The sequence below is a fragment of the Pelodiscus sinensis genome, chromosome 21, assembly GCF_052426305.1.
Source record: "Pelodiscus sinensis isolate ZL-2025 chromosome 21, ASM5242630v1, whole genome shotgun sequence".
In the NCBI taxonomy this organism is placed as follows: domain Eukaryota; kingdom Metazoa; phylum Chordata; order Testudines; family Trionychidae; genus Pelodiscus; species Pelodiscus sinensis.
Window position 1 is genome coordinate 11909442 of NC_143072.1, and position 25363 is coordinate 11934804.

The window sequence follows — 25363 nt, forward strand, 5'->3', positions numbered from 1 at the left end:
GGCGCACAAGAAGTGGCTGTTCAGATCAGCCAGAGATGGGGGGTAAAGACTCCAGGTGCCCCCTACCCCCTGGCCAGTCAGGGTCTGCGGGTAGGGAGCACACACGTGTCCTGGCCCCGCCCCTTGCAGGGGCCCTAGGCCACTTCATGCCCCCCCGAAGTGATCGCCCAGCCCCGCCGGAGCCGCTGACACGAGGCTCTCCGCGCGCACGGCTGCTGCGCCCCTGGCCACGAGCCCGCCCGCAGCGACCCGCGGAACGCTCTGCAGCGTGAGCGCGCCCGGCCGAGCCCCAGGGCCCCCACACGTGGGCCCCCCACGCACTCACACCCCCGCCCTAGGACCGGCCGGCTGAGGCGCATGCGCCGCCCCGCCCCGCCCGGCCCCCACCTCTTCGCTCCCGCCCCGCCCCGCCGCGCCCCGACCGCGGCCGGAGCCGGCAGCATGAAGGACCGAACCGGCGAGCTCCGCGCGGTGAGTGCGGCCGGGCTGCCCCGGGTCGGGGGCGAGCGGCCGGGGACGCTCTGTGCGGGCGAGCGACAAGCTCGTGTCCCGAGCCGAGCACAGAGCCGGGCCGGGGGGGTTCGGACCCTGCCCCCGCTGCGATGGGGTTGGGGGGTGAGGGTGGGGGTCGGGTCAGACCCTGCCCCCTCGGTTGTGGGGTGAGGGTGGGGGTCGGGTCAGACCCTGCCCTTGCTGTGATGGAGTTGTGGGGTGAGGGTGGGAGTCGGGTCAGACCCTGCCCTTGCTGTGATGGAGTTGTGGGGTGAGGGTGGGGGTCGGGTCAGACCCTGCCCTCGCTGTGATGGGGTTGTGGGGTGAGGGTGGGGGTCGGGTCAGACCCTGCCCTCGCTGTGATGGGGTTGTGGGGTGAGGGTGGGGGTTGGGTCAGACCCTGCCCTCGCTGTGATGGGGTGAGGGTGGGGGTCGGGTCAGACCCTGCCCCCTCGGTTGTGGGGTGAGGGTGGGGGTCGGGTCAGACCCTGCCCTTGCTGTGATGGAGTTGTGGGGTGAGGGTGGGGGTCGGGTCAGACCCTGCCCTTGCTGTGATGGAGTTGTGGGGTGAGGGTGGGGGTTGGGTCAGACCCTGCCCTCTCGGTTGTGGGGTGAGGGTGAGGGTGGGGGTTGGGTCAGACCCTGCCCTCTCGGTTGTGGGGTGAGGGTGAGGGTGGGGGTTGGGTCAGACCCTGCCCTCTCGGTTGTGGGGTGAGGGTGGGGGTCGGGTCAGACCCTGCCCTCACTGTGATGGGGTTGTGGGGTGAGGGTGGGGGTCAGGTCAGACCCTGCCCTCGCTGTGATGGGGTTGTGGGGTGAGTGCGGGGGTGGGGAGGCTGGATGTGTTGTGCTGAGAGGAGGGCTGCACTGGGGGGCTTGATGCCTCTGCCTGGAGAGGTAATCTGAGGCTTCCATTGTGTGCGCCCTGATGGTACAGAGGTTGGCAGGGCACTCAAGTATTGTTGAATGTGACATGCTTGCTGCAGGCCCTGGGCAGCCGGTTGCATGAGTGGCTTTGACACTGGCAGGTTCAGAAGGGGGGGCATGCTTGTGCAAAATGGACTAACTAGGAACGTAAAAGAGTAGCCGACATGCTTAGGCTTATTGGGTAGTCGAGTCGACTGCTCGCTCCCCCTGCTTCCTCTAGATCACAAGCAGCAAGGGGAGAAAGAGGAGCCAGTGCTGGAAGGAACCAGCTTAAAAGCGGGTTCCCCCAGCACTGTTACCGTGGTGTGCAGGAGAGGGGTAGGGGGGCAGAGTCATAGTAGTCAGGGACCTGGCATGAGCAACTCGCACCGGATCCCAGACTTACCCCGCTGCGGCTCTGACTTTTAAATACAGGCAGTCCCCGGGTTACGTACAAGATAGGGACTGTAGGTTTGTTCTTAAGTTGAATCTGTATGTAAGTCGGAACTGGCCAGTTCTGACTTACATACAGAATCAACTTAAGAACCCCAGGCGTCCCCAAGTCAGCTGCTGCTGAAACTGATCAGCAGCTGATTCCAGGAAGCCCGGGGCAGAGCAACTCTGCCTGGGGCTTCCTGTAGTCAGCGCTGGTCAGTTTCAGCAGAAGCTGACTTGGGGACGCCTGGGGCAGAGCAGCTGGGGTGCTACTGGACCAACCCAGCAGCACCCCATCTGCTCTGCCCCAGACGTCCTGATTCAGCCGCTGCTGAAACTGACCAGCAGCGGCTGAATCAGGACCTGGGGCAGAGCAGCTGGGGTGCTGCCGGGTTGGTCCAGTAGTGCCCACGGGCGCTGCAGGACCAATCGGCAGTGCCCCAGCTGCTCTGCCCCAGAGTCCAAAACAAAAGCCTGGTCTGCTGGGGGGGGGGGGAGCACACTAGCTGCGCCCCCTCCCCCCAGCAGACCAGGGACACGGGGAGCAGAGACGGTCTCCAGCAGACCAGGGGCACCGGAGCAGCTTACGAACGGGGCTTTCTCGCCCCGACTTCTGGGGCGAGAAAGCTCCGTTCGTAAGTGCGGATCCGACGTAAGTCGGATCCGCGTAAGTCGGGGACTGCCTGTATAGTAAGTAGGGATGTAAGCGACTAGTCACTTTCCCCCTTCCTGCCTCTATCTGAGGCAGCAAGGGGGGGGGGGGGATGGTGTGGGGAGCCTGCTTAAAAGCCAGCAGGGGCTCTTGTGCATTTCAGAGATTGAAACACGTGGAGCCCCAGGCTCTATGCAGCACTTGGAGGGACAGTTGTGCATTTCAAAGATTGAAAGACAGCATGGAGCTTTGGCATTGAAATGTACAAGATACCCTGCTGGGGCTCTTGTACATTTCAAAGGCAGAGTACATGGCACTTTTGCCATTGAAATGTAGCAACAGCCAGTATCTCTGGCTACATTTCAAAGTGGACACACCCTTATCAACTAATTGAATAGTGGATGGAAATTTCATTGACTGTTCGATTAGTTGATTAATCTAATTTCAACATCTCTAGTAGTAAGAGTCACTTGGCTCTTACTACATTTAAAAGGCAGAGCCTCAGCAGGGTAGGTCTGGGACCCAGAACGAGCTGGGACTGGGACTTATCCCCTCTGCAGTTTAAATGTAGTAGGAGCTGGGCTGCCTGAGCGCCCGGCTCCTACTATATTTAAACTGCAGAGCCACAGCGTGTACTTGATACAAATTGTGTTTAGTACACGATTGGTCAGTTACCTGCTTCTTAACATCCTTAGTCTTGACTAAAATAAAAGTCTTTCCCCACGGTGAAGGAAGGTAAGATGGACTGCTGTGTAGGTTTGACCCTCTCTAGGGTAGGGACAGCACATACAGAGTGGGGAGAAGAGATGTGAACCTGTGTTAGAATGAGGGGGGTGTTGAGAGAGGGGAAGGCCTATGAGGAGCTTGTATAAATGGACTTGGCCCATTTGCTGAGGGTGACACCGTGTGCATGTGTCTGAAAACCTTCCCAGGAGCCTTAGCAGAGGCTGGCTGATGGGATGTTCTGGTGTGTGGTAGGTTGACAGGAGGTTGTAGGAACGGATCTGGTGCACCCTTTAGCCCTTGCAGGGCATTGTCCCTGGGCCCTAATGTGAGGCTGCTTCACCCTGACTTCCAGAGAGTTTTCCTTGGCTGCTGTGTGACTCTCAGAATCCATTGGGCCATTCTTTATTTCTGGTTGTTCTTAATGGACCAAGATTTGCATTGGATGTCAGTGAGCTGCTTGTTGTAGGGGTGTGTAATATACAGAATGAAACAAATATACATATATGTAGCCCATGTAAGCACCGGCTTTTGTTATCCTCCCTCTTTCCACTCTGTTTTTTTTTTTTTTTTTGCTACACCCACATGTTGCATTTTGTACTCCTAGGCTGTGTCTACATTGGCAAGATTTTGCGCAAAAGTGGCTGCTTTTGCGCAAAATCTTGCCGCCTGTCTACACTGGCCGCAAGTACTTGCGCAAGAACACTGACGTTCTAATGTATGAAATCAGGGCTTCTTGCGCAAATACTCTGACGCTCCCGCTCAGAGATAAGCCCTCTTGCGCAACTGTTCTTGTGCAAGAGGCCAGTGTAGACAGGCAACGTTCATTTCTTGCACAAGAAAGCCCGATGGCTAAAATGGCCATCGGAACTTTCTTGCGCAAGAGAGCGTCTACACTGGCACAGATGCTTTTGCGCAAAAGCACATCTCTTGCGCAAAGGCACATGCTGGTATAGACGCTGTCTTGTGCAAATACTGTAACGCAAAAACTCTTGCGTTAAAAGTATTTGGGCAAAATCATGCCAGAGTAGACGTAGCCCTACAGTGCTACTGTTGAATCAATGCACAGACCGTTGTGCCAGGGTTGCCAACCGTTAATAAATTTACAGACAGTCTGTAAAAAAACTAGCTGAAATTGGACATGTCTAAAAAAAATTTAGGTGTCCATAAATTTCGTAAAAGTGCAATAAAATTTCAAAAAACAGCAATTATTCTATAACAATTACATTTCTTCTGTGCTGCTTCAGCCATTTTGCTGCGGCGCAGTGGAAATTGGATGTTTTAGTTTATTTAGCTCAATGGTTGAGGTGACGTAACATGAATCACGTGATCTATGTGATGTTATCATCTACATTATCCTGCCGAGTTAGCGTCAGGGCCATGACTAACTAAATGAAAGTGAATTAAATAGCTTATTGTTCTTGTGATGTATGAATGACAACGATTATTTTTCACTTTTATGTTGTCTTAATATAGTGTAAAAATTATGTCCGTAAAAAAATTTGTCTCTGTAAATTCTTCCCATTTTTTGTCCATAAATGAAATTTCTGTGGGTTGGCAACCCTGCCTTGTGCCCATACAGACCTAGGGATGTTAACTAATGTGTAGCTGTATAAATATATAACCGCTAGATTTTTTTAGCAGTTACACGTTTACATGGGGAAGGGAGAGGCGGGAGCCGGTGCTTGGGGAGCTGGCTTAAAATCCAGTGCCTTGCATAGGCACTGGCTCCCACCTCCCCACGCTGCTGCCTCTGTGAGAAGCAGCTGGGGGGGGGTAAGGGAGGGGAGTACTGGGGGCTCAGTGGGAGCAGGCACACACAGGGAGCTAGCTTAAACACTGGCTCTGCATTAGCTCTCACCCACCTCTCCTCCCCTCCTTCCTCCCCCTCCCCCCCCCCGCTGCCTCTGATACAGAGGCAGCAAGAGGGGTGGTGTGTGTAATCGTTAGGATTAATTGATAACTCTGAGTTTAATGGTTAATAGTATAAACTACTGCAGCCTAACATCCCTTTACACAACCCCCTTGAAGTTAAAGGTCCATCTGTGTGGATTCAGTTGCAGGACTTAATGTTAAGCTCTTTGGGACTGGAACCTATAGCTCTCTGTGAGTTTATACAGAACTGAGCATAATGTGGCTCAGATCTTCATCTGAGTTTCTGGGCACAAGTTGCATTATAAACACCAACACCATTAACCCAAGTTTTACCTAATACTGCATCAGAGCAGGCATCTTTTTGTTTACATTCTGTTGAGTATTTATACTTAGTTATGCTTCCTAGCAAAGGCACTGGCTTCTGAATGAAACTGAACAGAGTTGCTAAGGTTTTGCCTTTGTAATACTGCCTGGGGGCTACTGTAGGAAAGTTCTTTTAAGAAACTGCAGCAGATCGTCAAGTAACAGAAATTAGAGCTCTTGCAAATGATTCCAGATAGCCAGACTCTCTTCCTTTGTGGAATGTTATACCATTTTTCCTATTTTCATTGTTCTTCCTCAAATCTGTTGATATTTTTGCTTTTTAGATCATTGTAGTTTAATATTGTAGCTTTTTAGTTGCTCTTTAGTCCAGATATACATATGTAGCTGTTTAGCCCTTTCTTCATAAAACAGTCCCTCTGACCCCCTACTCATTTCTGTTGCTTTTTCATTCTCTCTGGTTGTCAGGTCTCATTCAGACGACGAGGAACCTGGAGCTGCATAGGTTTGTAGGTGCAGCCTTGCCAGTGCCACTCAGATGTTTTTACTTTCTTGTTCCTGATCTGACAGTTGCCACCATATCACACATGTAACTTTCTGTTCATTATTGCCACCATGCTGTATATTCTGTGAACATGGAATTGTGCTACAAAATCTTAGCTCTTCCTGGTGGTTGGATGGGTGAGGGGGAAATAATGCTTCTTGATTTCTTGGTTGTAAAGGTAACTTGGAAAATGTGGAAACCAGTGTAACAACAGGTTGTCTGCTTAAGTTTGAAGACTGCTTGAATTAATAGCTCTGAGAGATGGAAACTGGCACCCCCAGTCAGGAATGAAGCCCTGTCATGTTGGGTGCTGTACACAAGGAATAGTCCCTGCTGCTGAGCCAGGCACGTTGCTTTTGTTTGTCCTGCAAAAATAGCTGTGATACTTGTGCGCAGACCTGCCTATTCCGGAGTCCGGAGTTCAAATGCATAGCTAGGTCACAAATGAGAGTGAAGTGGATTAATCTAAACTTTGCTAGTTTTACAGCGACGGGAGCCAGTGTACATTGACATCCTTGCTGCTCCCTCTCATGACTGGTTGGTCTGTCAGTCATTTCTGCTCTAGAAATTTCAAGGTTAGGTGGGGAAGAGGGCCAGGGTTGAAGTCCACTGTCCAAAATTGTGATGGACAGGAACTCAGCAAGTTCAATCTAATTTCTGCTGCAGGCGGTGCTGTTCCTCAGTTTCATCAACACTGTTTGAAATGTGTTAATCCAAACGGAGAAAGGAATCATTTAAGAATGACACATTGGGGTTAAACCAGAAAAGGAAAGTGTAGGCTGAGCACTGGGAGACACTTAGAGTGAGCTGTGTTAGACTGTGGAATTGTCTCCCAAGGGGAGGGGTAGATGACCTGCTACTTCGGACAGTTAAACCTGGGCTGGATGAAAACTGAAATGGTACAATAGGGAACCCTCTCTATTTTCCATAATTCTGTAACAGAAACAGGGAGTGTATGGGGGGGGGTGAGGAGGGGGATGAATGAAAGAAAATTACAGCCATTCTGTGCAAAAGAAGCAATTGGAAAGCTCCCAAGGCAAAGGACTGTTCCTCCAGTACAGTACCGACTGTGATAGAGTTTTAAATAAATAAATATTTTCAAATCTATGTCACGTGAGTGCCCTATTGGTAGCCACTAACTGACTGAGATGTGACACTGGCAGAGTATTTAAAAATGTTAGTTTTTCAATATTAAAGAAAACAGGCCGTTCAGTTTCTTTCCTGCTGTGATGCTAGTTTGGCAACTGATTGAAATAACGATAGCTTTATGCTGAATGTTTTGAAAGATTGTAAACATTACTATCCTTCTGCTCCTGACAGCAGAATTCCAGCAGGACTGAGTCTCAGCAGGACCCCTTCTCTGCCAATGTCATTCTGTGTGTGTCTTCAGCAAGATGGCTGCCACCAGGTGTATGAATGGAAAAAACATTTTTAATTAAAGGCTTCAGTTGCAGATCCTTTCTGTTCTCTGAACAGCAGGAAGGGCTTCACATCCTGTGAATGCCTGAGCCAAATGGGAACTGCTCTCCTTTAAGCACCAGGAGAGGGTATTAAGGTCCCGTGGGCTGAGAATGTCAAGGCTAGAGATGGAAACCCGAGGGCAGGGAGAGGTGTAATTTCTGCAGTAGATGCAAACTGCACATCAGAAAGGCAAGAAATGATAAAGGGGACTTTGGGGAGATCTTCTCATTTGCTAGTGGCTCCTCTAATCTCTAACGAATTGAGGTTAGGAGGAAGCTGGGCTTTGCTTTGCCTGTACTTGAGGTGCAGGTCTCTCTAGCCATCCTCATTAATAATCTGGACCAGCTTCTTCCTATTTTCATAGATCTCATACATTGAGCTAGCAAGAAAATGAAAAGATGGCTCTTATTGAAGCTAACAGAGTAGCATAAGGGTTCTGCTGCCCCACAGATTATAGCTTTGCATTTTAATGGGATTCTTAACATTCTTTGAATTTTAAAATTTAGAGAGTGAATCCTAAGTTTTCCCTCCAGTGGCCTGGGTACAGTGACTTTTCAGCACATCTAAAGCCCTGGTGAGGGAAGGGCACTGCTCACAGAAGAATGGACACTCAATTAGGGTTACCAGAGTATCAGAGTCTCAATACGTGGATGAGACGATGGTGTAGGGAAGAGGGGTTTAGATTTATTAGGAACTGGGGACACTTTTGGGAGAGGAGGAGCCTATGCAGGAAGGAATGGCTCCACCTAAACCAGGGTGGAACCAGACTGCTGGCACTGAACATTAAAAAGGCCGTAGAGCAGTTTTTAAACTAAGAGATGGAAGAAAGCCGATTGGTGCAGAGAAGCACTTATATCGGATGGAGACTTCTCTTACAGGAGAATCCATTGACAGAGATTCTCTAAGCTGTAGTCAGAAAGAGAGGAGGGGAGAGGACAAACCATGAGCCAGAGCAGACAAACAACTGCGTATAAAGGAATCCAATGCATCAGGGAAGGGCAGACAAATATGCAGTGGCAAATTTTTAAAGTGCTTCTACACAAATGCTGGGAGTCTGACTAATAAGATGGGTGAACTAGAGCACCTCGTATTAAATGAGGAGATTGACATAATAGGCATTCCCTGAAACCTGGTGGAATGAGGAAAATCTGTGGGACACAATCGTACCGGGATATAAAATATATTGGAAGGATAGAGCAGGTCGTGTGGTTGGCGGAGTGGCGCGGTATGTGAAAGATAATGTAGAATCAAATGAAATAAAAATATTAAATGAATCAACATGTTCAATAGAATCGCTATGGATAGTAATTCCATGCTCCAGTAATAAGAATTTAGCAGTAGGGATATATTACTGACCACCTGACCAGGACAGCGATACTGACCTTGAAATGCTGAGGGAGATTAGAGAGGCTACCAAAATAAAGAACTCTATAATAATGGGGGATTTTAATTATCCCCCTATTGACTGGGTACATGTCACCTCAGGAAGGGAAGCGGAGATAAAATTTCTCAATGTCTTAAATGACTGCTTCTTGGAGCAACTTGTGCAGGAACCCACAAGGGGAAGAGGCAATTCTCGATTTAGTTAGGGTTAGGGTTAGATATTTTGGCCTTGGAAAGGGTTCAGAAAAGGGCAACTAAAATGATTAGGGGTTTGGAACAGGTCCCATATGAGGAGAGGTTAAAGTGACTGGGACTTTTCAGTTTAGAAAAGAGGAGACTGAGGGAGGATATGATAGAGGTCTATAAAATCATGAGTGGTGTGGAGAGGGCAGATAAAGAAAAGTTATTTATTTGTTCCCTAAATAGAAGAACTAGAGGACACCAAATGAAATTAATGGGTAGCAGGTTTAAAACTAATAAAAGAAAGTTCTTCTTCACACAGAGTGTAGTCAACCCGTGGAACTCCTTGCCAGAGGAGGCTGTGAAGGCTAGGACTATAACAGAGTTTAAAGAGAAGCTAGATAATTTCATGGAGGTTAGGTCCATAAAAGGCTATTAGCCAGGGGATAAAATGGTGTCCTTGGCCTCTGTTTGTCAGAGGCTGGAGAGAGATGGCAGGAGACAAATGGCTTGATCGTTGTCTTCGGTCCACCCTCTCTGGGATACCTGGTGCTGGCCACTGTCGGCAGACAGGATACTGGGCTAGAAGGACCTTTGGTCTGACCCAGTACGGCCGTTCTTATGTTCTAGTCCTGAGTGGAGCACAGGATCAGGTCCAGGAGATAACTGTTACAGGACTGCTTGGGAATAGTGACCATAATATAACAACATTTAACATTCCTATGGTGGGAAGAACACCTCAGCAGTCCAGCACTCTGGCATTTAACAAACCTCCTCATTTTTGTGTAATTCCCCTTTTTGAAATTAAACAAATTAAAAGGCACAGTGACTAGAGCCAAATCTCTGTAAGCTGCATGGAAACTTCTTAAAGACACCACAATAGAGGCCCAACTTAAGTGTATACCCCAAATTAAAAAACATAGTAAGAGACCTAAAAAAGTCACCATGGCTTAACGAACAAGTAAAAGAAACAGTGAGGGACAAAAAGGCATCTTTCAAGAAGTGGAAGTCCAATCCTAGTGAGATAAATAGAAAGGAACATAAACACTGTCAAATCAAGTGTAAAAATGTAATAAGAAAAGCAAAAAAAGATTTTGAGGAACAGCTAGCCAAAAACTCAAAGAAATAGCAAAATGTTTTTAAGTACATTGGAAGCAGGAAGCTTGCTAAAAAACCAGTGGGTCCCCTAGACGATCGAGATATAAAAGGAGCAATCAAGTATGATAAAGCCATTGCGGAGAAACTAAATGATTTCTTTGCTTCAGTCTTCAGGGCTGAGGATGTTAGGGAGATTCCCAAATCTGCACTGTCCTTTGTGGGTGATGAATCTGAGGAGCTGTCCCAGATTGAAGTGTCATTAAAGGAGGTTTTGGAACAAATAGAAAAACTTAATATTAACAAATCTCCGGGAACGGTTGGCATTCATCCAAGGGTTCTAAAAACTCAAATGGGAAATTGCTGAACTATTATCTGTGGTTTGTGATCTATCCCTTAAATTGGCTTCCGTACCTAATGACTGGAAGGTAGCTAACGTGACACCAATATTTAAAAAGGGCTCTAGAGCTGATCCTGGCAATTACAGACCAGTAAGTCTAACTTCAGTACCGGGCAAATGAGTTGAAACAATAGTAAAGAATAAAATTGTGAGGCATGTAGAAGAACATAATTTATTGGACAAAAGTCAACATGGTTTCTGTAAAGGGAAATCATGTCTTACTAATCTGTTAGAGTTCTTTGAAGGGGTTAACAAACATGCGGACAAGGGGGATCCAGTAGATATAGTATACTTAGATTTTCAGAAAGCCTTTGACAAGGTCCCTCACCAAAGGCTCTTGTGTAAATTACTTTGCCATGGGATAAGAAGGAAGGTCCTTTCTTGGATTGAGACCTGGTTAAAAGGCAGGAAACAAAGGGTAGGAATAAATGGTAAATTTTCAGAATGGAGAGGGGTAACTAGTGGTGTCCCCCAAGGGTCAGTCCTGGGACCAATCCTTTTCAACTTATTCATAAATGATCTGGAGAAAGGGGTAAGCAGAGAGGTGGTAAAGTTTGCAGATGATACCAAACTGTTTAGGATAGTCAAGACAGAAGCAGACTGAGGGATTCCAAAAAGATCTCACCAAACTGAGCGATTGAGCAACAAAATGGCAAATGACATTTAATGTGGATAAGTATAAAGTAATGCACATCGGGAAAAATAACCCCAACTATCCGTACAGTATGATGGGGGCTAATTTGGCTATGACAGATCAGGAAAGAGATCTTGGAGTTATCGTGGACAGTTCTCTGAAACCTTCCACACAGTGTGCAGCGGCGGTCAAAAAGGCAAATAGGATGCTAGGAATTATTAAGAAAGGGATAGAAAATAAGACCCAGAATATCTTACTGCCCCTGTATAAAACTATGGTACGCCCACATCTTGAATACTGTGTACAGATGTGGTCTCCTCACCTCAAAAAAGATATTTTGGCCTTGGAAAGGGTTCAGAGAAGGGCAACTAAAATGATTAGGGGTTTGAAATGGGTCCCATATGAAGAGAGGTTAAAGCAACTGGAACTTTTCAGTTTAGAAAAGAGGAGACTGAGGGGGGATATGATAGAGGTATATAAAATCATGAGTGGTGTGGAGAAGGTGAATAAAGAAGTTATTTATTAGTTCCCATAATAGAAGAACTAGAGGACACCAAATGAAGTTAATGGGTAGCAGGTTTAAAATTAATAAAAGAAAGTTCTTCACACAACGCGTAGTCTGTGGAACTCTTTGCCAGAGGAGGCTGTGGAGGGTAGGACTATAACAGAGTTTAAAGGGAAGCTAGATAACTTCATGGAGGTTAGGTCCATATGAGGCTTTTAGCCAGGGGATAGAAATAGTGTCCCTGGCCTCTGTTTGTCAGAGGCTGGAGAAGGATGACAGGAGACAAATCGCTTGATCATTGTCTTCGGTCCACCCTCTCTGGGGTACCTGGTGCTGGCCACTGTCGGCAGACAGGATACTGGGCTAGATGGACCTTTTGGTCTGACCTAGTAACAACCGTTCTTATGATGGGTTTCAAAAAAAATACCGGATAAACATGATCTCAGAATGGGAAGTGGAGGACTGGCCAGGAGGAGAGCGGGACTGGCTGGGAGGGAGTTGGGGGGGAGCGGGGCTGGCCAGGGGAGATGGGGGGGGAGGGGAGAGAAACAGCTGACAGGAAGCAGGGCTGGCTGGGAGGAGGTCAGAGGGAGGGGGGCTGTCTGGCTTGGGGGGAAGAGCGGTGAGGGGAACCAGCAGGCGGGGAGCGGGGCTGGCCTGGGCACATGCAGATCCTGGGGCGCTGCCCGTCCCGCATGGGCTAGTCCAGCCCCGTGGTTTCCATCCCACCCTGGCACCCGCTCCCCCTCTACTGCATTGTTGCGTACTGCCTGGCTGGTAGACACGCTCACGCAGTACGCAACTACAGACTGATACTCATGATAATAATACAACTTGTTCAAAACCGGACACCTGGCAACCCTACATTCAATACAGTCACATGAATCTCCCATTCCCTATCCTCTAACAGCTAACAAATGTACTCTGATGTGAAGGAAGAGACCATTAGAAATCTGATTGTGAAAGATGTTTCTACTGACATCAGTCCTAGAGTGAGTCTATTATAAATCCCATTGAAATCAGTAGGAGGTAAGTCTGTTTACGCTAGATTTGGCCCTTTGACCAAAGAGTAATGTGGTGCCTCTCAAGCCCATCTGTTCCCTTATTTCTAGGGTTAAACTCAGATGTGCATGGGTATCCCCAGTGAGTGGGGCAGCTGCTGACATATTCTGACTCTTTTTCTGGCAGACATCCTCACGGAAGGGTACTCTGAGCAATTGCCAAGTTCTGAGCTTGCTTGGGAGCCAGAAATCCAAGATCTGAGAGTCCAGGCCTGTGTAATGCATGATTTGATTGGTTGCTTTAAAAACCATGGCACAAGCCAGAGCTGCCTCGCTCCCTGATATCACGTCTTACCTGTTGCATCCTACCTTCTTTGAGATTCTGCCAAGTATTCCTGGGGAGGCATTACTGAGAAAAGGAGCACAGTTTCTCTCCACTAGGTGACTTATTCTTTCAGAGCAGCCTCCAACTAACTTCTGTCGCTGCGAGTGACCTGGGCAGTATGCCCCTTGGCACAGCTAGACCTGTCCCTCTTCAGAGAGCCGTATCTGCTGCAAACTGCCATTTTTCTGCCATTTTCCCAGCCTTGCAGAGTTGTGCTGTGATCAGTGCAGCTCTGCTGGTGGGAGTGCTAGTGCAGAGCAGCCAGGGGCATTCGTAGCATTGCCCTCTTAGATGGGCCTGAGGGGGGCAAGATGACGGGGCAAGAACATGTTGTTGGTGCTGCTACTTAGGCGACTGGAGGTTTTCAGATACATGCTAGTGTAGACCCAGGCTATAACACTTTCTGCAGGGGTCGTGCTAATATACCAGGCCACTTGCTCTCATTATTATTTCTTTAGCCTATTTACGGATGCTTTTATTCAGACCCAGACCTAGCTAGGATTCCTCTGTGCAATATAGGGATGTTAAATTGTGAGTGATTGGCTAATCTAATAGTTGATGCAATGTGCATCGACTGTTCAATTAGTCGATAACGGCACCTCCACCTTTGAAGTGTAGCAACAGCTCTGTGGCTGTAGCTACACTTCAGAGGTGAAAGCGCTGCGAGGAGCACCGGGCCAGCAGGGAATTGCTTGAGTCCCCTGCTGGCCCCATGCTCCCCGCAGTGTTTCAAAGCGGCAGCGCTGCATGGAGGCCAGGGTTAGTGGGGAAATGCGCTGGTGCGGCATTTCAAAGCAGCAGACCCCGGCCTCCATGCAGCGCTGCTGTTTTGAAGCACCCCTCCTCTTCTCCCTCCTGGCTGCCTCTTTCCGATAGTGGCAGCAAGGGGTGGTGGAAGCAACTAGTTGACTGGTGAGCCGACTGTCTGATAAGCATTTGCTTATCAAATAGTCGGCTAGGCGTTCACAGCCCTAGTGTAACATACCAGGGCACAATCCAGACTAGTTGGGGAATGTGGTAGCTTCCAGCATGCAAACTGTGCTCTGTGTGTAACTGCAGTCTGCCAGCTACACTATGGCTGTGACCAACCTGGGTGACCCCAACACATCCCCAGTCCCAGATCTTCCCCCAGAAATGTATGTCTTGGGCTGCTCAGCCTTCTCCTGGAGAGTACCAATAGACTCAGCCCATTATTCCTTTAAGAGACTAATATGGCAGTTCACTAGTTACTCAGAGACATCGATTTAAACCCTATGGATTAGATAAAACAGGAAAACAAGCTTATTACCTATAGAGACAATAAATGAGTACAAATAATGTGGCATACAAGTCAGAAATTATTATAAAAAATAGAGTTTAAACATTTACTAGTATCTACTTCAGGAATTATTGTAGCTACAAAGCATGCAGTCTTACCACATACTTCAACAGACTACTGATCAAATTTTCAGATCAGTACTCTTCCTCTGAGTCCGACTTCTGTTTTCTTTTGTCTTCTCAGGTGCAGAGATTGAGGTGGGCAGGGAGAAGAAGATGGGTGTTTTGGGATGTTTGTCCCTCCTTTTTGTAGTTTTAGTCACCCTCTCAAAAAATATTTGCAGCTGAGAACCAGGAGGCACAGACTCTATGTGAGAGGATGTTCCTTGCTGGATTTTTTTGTTAACTTTTTAAACTTTGGTTGGGTTTTTGTTTGATGATTCTGTTAAATGCAAATTAAAGCAAGCACACATTCCTTTGTTTGGGACAGACCTGTCTGCTCACTTCCACTTGGGCAGGGCTGTGAGGTTTGGTACATGAGCTAATAACATTGTCCAGAGGAATTTTATAACTTCACATACATGTTGCCACAAATTTTACCAGGACAATGTTGAACAGCAAATTATGAGTTTTCAAATGACACCTTACAAGGCATGTTGTACAAAGATGGTTGCAGTTGTGTGTAGAGTGTGAACCTAGAGGGTGTATTGTCACAGCATGTCTATGCTGCAATCTAGGCATGACAGCATCATGGCTAGACACCTCTGATCTAGATTCAGCCTGGCTAGCTCAGGTGACCCCTGGGCAGCTTGCACTTCAGTGTGAACTAACCTGTGTTGAAGCGTGCACTGCCGCAACTTCACTGCTCTGGTGCCCAAGATAGCTCAGCTAGGTCTGCTCAATCTGCAGTCACATCCCATGATTGCAGCAGAGGCGCCCTGCAAGTCAGTAAGTGCACAACAGAATGTTGGAAGTGGGAGGAGTCGGGGTAGCTGATGTGGTGACCATGATTTTGGAGTCTGTGTGGACAAGCATCATGTCAACCGACGATGATTAAACCTCGCCTGCGTTGGTTGCGAAATCATGCTTAACATCATGTTGGCTATTTTGATGCTTCACATCCATATTCAAACATGGTGATCTTTTGTATTTGGAGGTCAGCTCTGAGAGTCTCTGCCTAGCCTCGTAGCCTGGGCAAGTGTGTCTGTCCTGTCAGTCATGGGCGGCGAGTTATATGGGCTCATGGTGCCCATGCTCCACCAATATTCAGCCGGGGGCCCTGCTCCAGCAATATTTGGAGCTGGATCTCTCCTCTGGCCCTGCCTGGAGCGGGCCCCGGCCCTCACCTGCCAGCCCCCCCACGTGTCCTCCCACCCCAGCCCCAGAACATCCCCCCCGGTCCCTGTCCCGTCCCTGCTGTGCGCAGCTTTCAGTCCAGCTCCCACTTGCCGGTTGCTGCTGCTGCCATGCGCGGCGTTTACCAGTAAGCGGGGAGACACCCGGGCGTGACGTGATGTCAAGGCCCGGGACTTCAAAACTGCTCCGTGCAGCATTGCACCGTATGGCCTGGCTCCGGGTTCAGTCAGGGAACTTCTGGGACCCGAGCGCAGACTCCGTCCCCGCAAAGTGGAAGGAAGAAGGTAAGGTAAGGGAAACGGTAAGGGGAGGGGGAGGAACGGTCTTGTGTGGAGGGGGAGGGGGAAGAAAGGGGAAGGCACCAAGGGACAGCATGGAGGAGAGACAAATGCCAGGGGGCCAAGTGCAGACAATGAGGAAAAGGGCAGGAGGGAAGGTGTCAGTGGGAGGGGGGACAGGGTGATGCTGGGAGAGGAGGGGTAAGGGCATTGGGGGCTAGACGGGGGAGGGAGGAGGTGCTGGGAGAAGGCTTGAAAGAAGGGGTGGGCATGAGAAAGGTGGGTATGGAGCAAGTCATGTATGAGGGCACAGAGGGGCATAAGGAGAATGGGGGCAGAGAGTGGTGAGGGAGTGGGCATCAGGGAAACAGGGGGCAGGGGCAGTAAGGGAAGGGGCAGGCACCAGGGGAGTGCGGGGCTAAGGGAAGGTGAAGGTGCCAGGGGATTCTGGGGGTGAAGCAGAAGGGGAGGGACCAGCACTAGAGGAGAGAGGCAGGGCAGGTGTGTAGAGGGCGGTGTTAGAAGAGGGGATGAGGAGGGGAAGCTCACATGATCAGAGTGGGGCTACTGGAGGAGTGGGCACAGGGGGAGAGAAGGGCTGGCGGAGGGGGGCAGGTTGCAGGAAGGCTGAGGGCAGTCAGAAGGGCAGGAGTCCGAACAGCAGAAGAGGGTGAGGAGTTGGGGGGCAGCAGGCACCAGGGGAGCTGATGGAACAAGAGGAGGAAACATGGCAGCAGAGAGAAAAGGTAAAAGTTTATAAAATATTTATTAATAACTTGGGTGCTATAGTGGCACATCCAAACAAGCCACATGAACTCAGTACTGGTGCACAACACAAAATTCATTCTGCTCATGGGAGGAAACTCTTAGGCTATGTCTACACTGGCGGCTTCTTGCGCAAGAATATCTTGCGGAAGGGTTCTTGTGCAAGAAGTCTTGCGCAAGAACATGTCCACACTGCCATGTGCGAGCTGTGCTTTTGCGCAAGAGCATCCATGGCAGTGTGGACGCTCTCTTGTGCAAGAAAGCTCCGATGACCATTTTATACATAGGGGTTTCTTGCGCAAGAAATCCCTGCTGAGCATCCACACTGCCCTCTTGCGCAAGAGAGCTTACACCTGTTAGAAAAGAGCATAGCTCTTGTGAAAGATTCCCCCTCTTACCACGCCGTACGGTAAATTTCCTTGCGCAAGAGCAGGTGGGCAGTGTGGATACTCTGTGGGTTCTTGCGCAAGAGCGGTTGTACTTGCGCAAGTAGCCGTGAGGGAACACTTCCCCCAGCCTCTCTGCCCCCGAGTTAATGTCACACATATTGGGTTAATGCAATTGCAGGATAGTTGCATGGGGGGGGGGGTTTGGTGGGGGCCAAACTAATCCTGTTGGTAGGAGGATGGTGGGAAAAGTCCTTCGAGAGTGGTGACATGACATCTTTTACTTCTGGTCATGTGTCCATCTTGCCCTGAGCATGTTACCTCCAGAGGCCTGGTTAATGGGGGCCAGGGGGCGTGGTTAACAGGGGTCGAGAGTGTGGCTAATGGAGCACTACCAAAAATTATACAAACCTGTCGCCTCTGTTGTCAGTCATTCCTTCTCCTTGTGTTTGACAAACACTATGCTGTGCCTGGAGCATGGGGGTTCTTTAGAGAAGAATCCAGTTTGCCACTGACTCTGCCTCTAAGAGTAAGAGGTGGTGCTTTGGAAGATGCTCTAGGGATGATCGTGGGAAAGTTCTCTGCCCTGTGTTAGATGGGGTCAGACCAAGTGATCACTGGTCCCTTCTGTCTTTGGAGTCTCTGGATTTGCCCTTGTGTCTAGCATAATATACTACAGCTAGAACAGACACTTAGAAACCTGGTCTCATTTAAGCACCACTAACTGTGACCTGTTATAGTGCTGAAGCCATCAGTGTTCTAGGGATCTGAAATTCTGCACTGGTAATATAGTGAATAGTAGGAATTCAATTGATTATAAATATGGGAGATGTGATAGTGACTTGATGGAAAACCCCTTTAAGGGAATAGCAAAAATCATCAGCTTGGCCACACTGATGGCATAAGAACTCCACAATTAAAGTTATAAGCCAGGTTCCATTATAAGACCGATTCCTGACCGTTCCCCTTCCTTCAACTTCCATCGACAAGTCCGTTCCAAGTGGAAATCTCTCTAGGGGATGTCTTTTAGAATGATAGGGGTTGGGCAAGAAGTGACTTCAGAAATCAATGCTTTCGCTTTTGGAAGGGAGTAATTTTGCTCTTTTGGCCTTCAGCTCTAAAATGCCTTTGCTAAGGAGCTTTAGATATGCTGCACTTGCTTATCTCAAGGAGAACTATGTGAGTGAGGGTATATCGAACTCACAGTGCAGATGCTAAAAGTTGTTCCTGGGAGGGGGGTGTGAGGAATTCTGGGATCTAGGTGAAATCTCAACTTCTTACAGTAGGAGATGTAATTTGCTCACCCAGGATATAAAAGTTAAAAAAACAAGACACTTCAGAAAGATGTTAAGAGGGGCATGTTCGGGTGGCTGAGTAAAAGATGGTGTCTGTAGTGGGGGGCCAAATGTTGTCAAGTCCAAGACTGTAACAGGATTCAAGAGCTAGATGAGTTCATCAAGGACAGGTCCATCAATGGCTATTAATCAGGGTGGGTAGGAATGGTGGCGCTAGCCTAGCCCTTTTATTTTAAACTATACAAAAACAAAGAAGCTAATTCAATGGGTATTAAAAGGAACAGTCACACAAGTGAAATGCCTGGACATTTTTAAAAACAGCATAATAGAGCTTCACATTAAACGTTATATAGAAATGCACAAACTCTTGTGCATCAAGTGTAAACCTATAACTAGCTGGGATTTGTCCTGCATTGGGCAGGGGGCTGGACTTGATGACCTCCGGAAGTCTCTTCCAGCTCTATGATTCTATGAACTCGATAGGCCAAAAGAAAACTTTGAAAAGCAATTAGCAAGACACACATCTACACAAACAACAAAAAGAATTATGTCCAAGAGAAGCAGGAAGCCTGCCAAACAATCAGGGGGGCCACTAGATGATCCAGGTGCTAAAGGAGCACTTAAGGCAGACAAGACTCTAAGAAGCTAAATGAATTATTTGCATCCGTCTTCACTGCAGAGGAAGTGAAGGAGATTTTTACACTTGAGCCATTCTTGTTAGGTGACAAATCTGAGGAATTATCCTACACTAAGGTGTAATTAGAGGATGTTTTGGAACAAACTGATACATTTTATAGTAATAAATCACCAGCAACAGATGGTATTCACAACTCAAATATGAAATTGTAGAACTATTAACTGGCATTTAATCTATGGCTTAGATCAGCCTCAGTATCAGATGACTGGAAGATAGTTAATGTGATGACTGTTTTTTTTTTTTTAAAAAAAGGCTCCAGAGGTGATCCTGGCAATTATAGGGTAGTAAATCTAACTTTAGCACCAGGCAAATTGGTTGAAACTATACTACAGGCTTTTGTTGACTGAAATTTTGTCGACAGATACTGTCGACAAAGCTTCTGTCGACAAAGAGCATCTAGACTACATCCAGTTCTGTTGACAAAGCAAGCCGCTTTGTCGACATGAGAGTGTAGATGCAAAGGACAGAGTAGATGCAATAACACAGTCTGTCAACAGAACTGTCGACAAAAGGCGTTATTCCTCGTAGAGTGAAGTTTACAGCCGTCGACAAAACTGCTGAGTTCTGTCAACGTTATGTCGACAGAACTCAGCGGCAGTGTAGATGCAGGTCTAGTTTTGTTGACAAAAGTGGACTTTTGTCGACAAAACCCTGTAGTCTAGACACACTCCTTGATGAGCCCACTATTCTGGGGAAGAGTTAACATGGCTTTTGTAAAGGGAAATTATGCCTTACTAATATGTTAGACTTCTTTGAGGTGGTTAACAAACATTCTCCTGGGTGATCTAGTGGCTGTAGTGTATTTGGATTTCAGAAAGCCTTTGATAGAGCAAAATAAGTAGCCATGGATTAGGACGAAATGTCCTTTCATGGATCAATAACTGGTTAAAAGACAGGAAACAAAGGATAGGAATAAAAGGTCTGTTTTCACATCGAAAAGGGGTAACTAGTGGGGTCTCCCAAGGATCTGTACTGAGACCAGTGCTGTTTAACACATTCATAAATGATCTTGAAAAAGGGGTAAAGGAGTGAGGTGGCAAAGTTTGCAGACAATACAAAATTACTCAAGACAGTTAAGTACACTGATGACAGTGCAGAGTTACAAAAGGATCTCACAAAACTGGATGACTATTCAAGAAGATGGTAATGAAATTCAATGATGCTAATGCAAAATAATGTACATTGAAAAACATAAGCCCAACTGTATCGAGGACATAATGAGATCTAAATTATCTATTCTTATTCAAGACAGAGATCTTGGAGTCATTGAGGATAGTTCTTTGAAAACATCTGGACAACATGGAGTGGCAGTCAAAAAAGCAAACAGTGTTATGAACCATTAGGAAAAGGATAGATAGATAAGACAACAAATATTATTATGCCACTATAAAAACCATGGTATGCCCACAACTTGCACGGTGCATGCCGTTCTGGTCTGCTCTTCTCAAAGAAACATATACTAGAATTAAAAAAATATATATTAAGGACAGCCAAAGGGATTAGGAGTATGGAGCAGTTTCCATCTGAGGAGAGATGGAAAAGACTGGGGCTGCAGCTTAGAAAAGAGACAACTAAGAGGAGGTCTGATATAGGTCTATAAAATCATGAGTGGTGTAGAGAAAATGAACAGAGAAGTGAATAGCCCTTCACATAACACAAGAACCAGAGGGCACCCAATGAAACTGATAGGCAGCTGGCGAAAAGAAATATAAGAAAGTATCATTCGATAATTGCCTTGCTTTGTTTATCCCCTTTGAAGCACTTGGCATTGGCCACTATCAGAAATCAGGCTATTGAGAGAGATGGATCACTGACCTGACTCAGTATGGTTGTTACATTCTTACTTGATCACTTTCCCTGTGTTAACTGTGTTCCTTAAAACAATGCAGGTGGAGCAGCGCAGATAGTGATAGGTGCTCCAGACAGTTTTCAGCAAATGGCCGAGGGTTGTGGAATGCTACCGGAAGAGAGCAGACTTTGCCTAGCTCTGACGGCAGTCTCTCCAGTTTGATGGAGGCTTCTGTTGGAAATGGTGTCCGAAAGAGAAGAAAAGGAGTTCGTGCCCAGACAATACATGCAAGTCATCTACCTAGTAGAAGAGGGAAAGGAGCCACATCTCTTTTGGTTGGAGTTCTTTTTCTTTTAATTATGTCTGCTTTGGTACCATAGTAATTGGTGTCTTTTACAAACTTGAGCTCTCTATTTGGCTCCCTCACTGTGTGAAAGTAGAATCATAGAAGTGTAGGTCATCTCGTCCAGTTCCCTGCACTCAAGGCAGGGCTAAGTAATAACGAGTTCATCTCTGACAGGTATTTGTCTCGCCTATTCTTGATTGATGGCGATTCCATAACCCCCTACACAATTTATTCCAGCGCTTAATTATCCTGACAAGAAGGTTTTCTCCCTCCTCGTAACAACCTTTCATGTATTTGAAATGTCGTATATTTACCTTTTCTGTGCACTGATGGGAGGGAAGGATCCAGGGAGTGGAATAAGGAATCTCCTTGTATTGGTCCCTGCCTCAGAATTGTAGCTGAAAAGGCTGTGCATCATCCTTTCCTTGTGAAACAGTTATTTTGGAGTGTGCGCTTACCATTATTTTTACATGCTCTGCCCTAAAACTGTCCATGTATTTCTACCACACTGTACAATTCAACTGCAGCAGACTCTGAATGCTCAGGTTCTTGCTGCCTATCTGGTTTGCATCCAGTTGGTGAGTCTTGCTTTTTACTTTTGGGTGTGTGTTTAAAAAAGTGAGACTCAGAATCTAGCTCCAGGTATCGCTGTGTACTGTCTCCCTTCTCTCTCAGTCCCAGTGAAATGTCTCGGAGGGAGTGGGGGAGAGATTAAGTTGTAATTTAAAACTTGTAGCCAATCTCTGCTCTGTCTATTGTTAATAATTCATTGCTGCTTCTGGAAATGACTGCTGTGTTCCAGGCACAATCATGAAATATGGTTTTCTTTTTTAGCAGGAGTAGGGTGTCTTTGTTCTTCATCTGGATCACAAGAATTTTAGCAACATAATGTTGCCAACCTCAAGCCTTTCAGGATCCTTAATAATCATGAGATTTTTTTTTTTTTAGATAGTTTGGATTTTTTTTCTTTGTCTATTAGTTTCTGAGCCTGTAGAGCGCACTCATTTCATGCTTCCAAGCTTTTCACCACAGCCATGAGCATTAGAAATTTGTTTTTTTGAAAGACGGAAGCTGATTTTCTCATGCTGTCTGTTGATTCCAGCAGTTGAGGCTTTAAGAAAAGCACAATATATCATGAGATCTGCAATACAATTGCAAGAGCTGGCGACACTGATAACTTTCCCTAGACGTTCTTTATTTTACAATGGATTGTGCAGGAGATTTGGTGGCTGAAGAGCAAGTCTTTACCCCTGTAGAGAACTAAAGTGCTGTTCTGAGTCACAAGTGTGGTTTGATGATCTTTAGTGGACAGTTCACTTCACAGGCAAACCCATTCAGGCAGTTAGGTAAGGCATAGGGCTGGAATAAAAGGGTGAGTGAGGGCTGCAGTTTGAGGTGCACGGTAGGATTAAACTGCAGATATTTCACGTCAAGATTGAGAATCATGGATTTCATTCCCAGCAGATTGAATCTTTTAAATAGGAAAACAAGAGTCCCTGAGATGATTGTCGTGGAATCCTTTCTTTCTTAGAATCATAGAATACTAGGACTGGAAGGGACCTCGAGAGTCATCGAGTCCAGTCCCCTGCCCTCATGGCAGGGCCAAGTACTGTCTAGACCATCCCTGAGAGACATTTATCTAACCTACTCTTCAATATCCCCAGAGATGGGGATTCCACAACCTCCCTGGGCAATTTATTCCAGTGTTTGACCACCCTGGCAGGTAGGAACTTTTTCCTAATGTCCAACCTAAAACTTCCTGGCTGCAGTTTAAGCCCATTGCTTCTTGTCCTGTAATCAGAGGCCAAGATGAACAAGTTTTCTCCCTCCTCCTTAAGACACCCTTTTAGATACCTGAAAATGGCTATCATGTTCCCCCTTCAGCCTTCTCTTTTCTAAACTAAACAAACACAATTTTTTCAGCCTTTCCTCATAGCTCATGGTCTCTAGACCTTTCATCATTCTTGTTGCTCTTCTCTGGACCCTCTCCAATTTCTCCACATCTTTCTTGAAATGTGGTGCCCAGAACTGAACACAATACTCCAACTGAGGCCTAACTAGCGCAGAGTAGAGCAGAAGAATGACTTCTTGTGTCTTGCTCACAACACTCCTGTTAATGCATCCCAGAATCATGTTTGCTTTGTTTGCAACAGCATCACACTGCTGACTCATATTTAGCTTGTGGTCCACTATAACCCCTAGATCCCTTTCTGCCGTACTCCTTCCTAGACAGTCGCTTCCCATTCTGAATGTGTGACACTAATTGTTCCTTCCTAAGAGGAGCACTTTGCATTTGTCTTTATTAAACTTCATCCTGTTTACTTCAGAACATTTCTCCAATTTGTCCAGATCATTTTGAATTATGACCCTATCCTCCAACTTAGTTGCAACCCCTCTCAGCTTGGTATCATCTGCAAACTTAACAAGCGTACATTCTATGCCAATATCGAAAGCGTTAATGAAGATATTGAACAGAGCCAGTCCCAAAACAGACCCCTGCGGAACCCCACTAGTTATACCTTTCTAGCAGGATTGTGAACCATTAATAACTACTCTGAGTATGGATATCCAGCCAGTTATGCACCCACCTTATAGTAGCCCCATCTAAGTTGTATTTGCCTAGTTTGTTGATAAGAATATCACGCGAGACAGTATCAGACGCCTTACTAAAGTCTAGGTATACCACATCCACCGCTTCTCCCTTATCCACAAGACTCGTTATCCTATCAAAGAAAGGTATCAGATTGGTTTGACATGATTTGTTCTTTACAAATCTATGCTGGCTCTTCCCTATCATCTTGCCACCTTTAAGTGTTTACAGATGATTTCCTTAATTACTTGCTCCATTTTCTTCCCTGGAACAGAAGTTAAACTAACTGGTCTGTAGCTTCCTGGTTGTCCTTCTTTCCCTTTTTATAGATGAGCACTATATTTGCCCTTTTCCTGTCTTCTGGAATCTCTCCTGTCTCCCATGATTTTCCAAAGATGATGGCTAGAGGCTCAGATACCTCCTTTATCAGCTCCTTGAGTATTCTAGGATGCATTTCCTCAGGCCCTGGTGACTTGCAGGCATCTAACTTTTCTAGGTGATTTTTAACTTGTTATTTTTAAATTTTATCTTCTAAACCTACCCCCTTCCCACTAGCATTCACTGTTAGGCGTTCCTTCATCAGACTTCTCGGTGAGCAGGTCCGGCTTCCCTGCCTATTTCTCTCAACTGTCGGTTGCTGGTGGAGCTCTGGTATCTCTCCTCAGAGTCATACCTGAAGAAAAGTTGTAAATAGTTAAATTTTCTGTTAATCAGTTACTTAGTTATTCATTAGTTAGTGTTCCTGTTTAAAAAAAAAAAATTGTTGTTCTTAGATTTATAGTTAGAATAGTTAGTTGTTACGTTTCATTTGGACAATTGTAGAAATCAATATGCTTGGGTCCTCAGGATTTAAGCGGTGTTCCCAGTGTAAGGAGGCAATGCCGACGTTCGAGGGTCACGCCGCTTGCATTCGCTGCCTCAGAGTTGCATGTCCCGCAAAAGTGTATTCATTGCTCCAACTTGACCCCTAGAGCGCGCAGAGGTGGGGACATGTGACTCAAACTTCTTTTATGTGATCAGGCTCTTCAGCCTTTAGAAGCTTCCCCGCAGGAGTCGTTTGAGGCACAAAAGAGGAGGGCATCGTTCCCCGGGGCGTTGGCGGCAAAGAAGAAGAGCCTCTCCCTACCCGCAGTTCCCATGTCTCCTGTAAGCCAGGGAGACAGGCTGGGTACATCGGGGATCGGCCAGCAGCCCGCTAAGTCAAACACATGGGCTGCAGTGGGAACAGCTTAGCCACCAATGCGTACAGCATCGGTGCCGCCGCTGTCCTCCCTTCCCCATACGGGGCACAGGCGGAGTGTGACACCCTCAGGGCACAGACACTCGGCACCACAATTGCCAGCACTAGAGTCGCTGGAGACGGCACCGTCCCCGGAATCGCATGATGCGGGTGAATCGGCACCAGAGATGGTACCAATGGGGACTGATGATCCAGAGCTGCAAGCGGCACCATCAGAGCCCCCACTAACGGCGCCAGACAGAAGGCAATGGCACTGGGAGGGCAGCGCTCCTCGAAGCACCGACGCGGTATCTACGGTACAGTCTGCGGTGCGGGCCCAACGGTGCCGTCGGTGCCGTGCAAGCCGCTACGCTCAGCACCGCGAGTGCGGTC

The 25363-nt window shown here is 47.1% G+C and overlaps 1 protein-coding gene across 5 annotated transcripts in view; it reads left to right on the forward strand.

Annotated features, from left to right (window-relative positions):
* The first annotated feature begins 353 nt into the window (after positions 1 to 353).
* STX1A (syntaxin 1A) overlaps positions 354 to 25363 on the forward strand; it is a 204492-nt gene continuing 179482 nt past the window's right edge. For 2 of the 5 annotated variants that reach the window (XR_012897117.2, XM_075904977.2), the window contains exon 1: positions 354 to 471. Coding sequence is in view for 3 of the 5 variants with exons in the window: in XM_075904977.2 (XP_075761092.1) it covers positions 358 to 471 (114 nt within the window). In the remaining 2 variants the exon portion in view is untranslated. The remainder of the gene's footprint in view (positions 472 to 25363) is intronic. The other 3 variants (XM_075904976.2, XM_075904978.2, XR_012897118.2) reach the window with 2 other exon arrangements.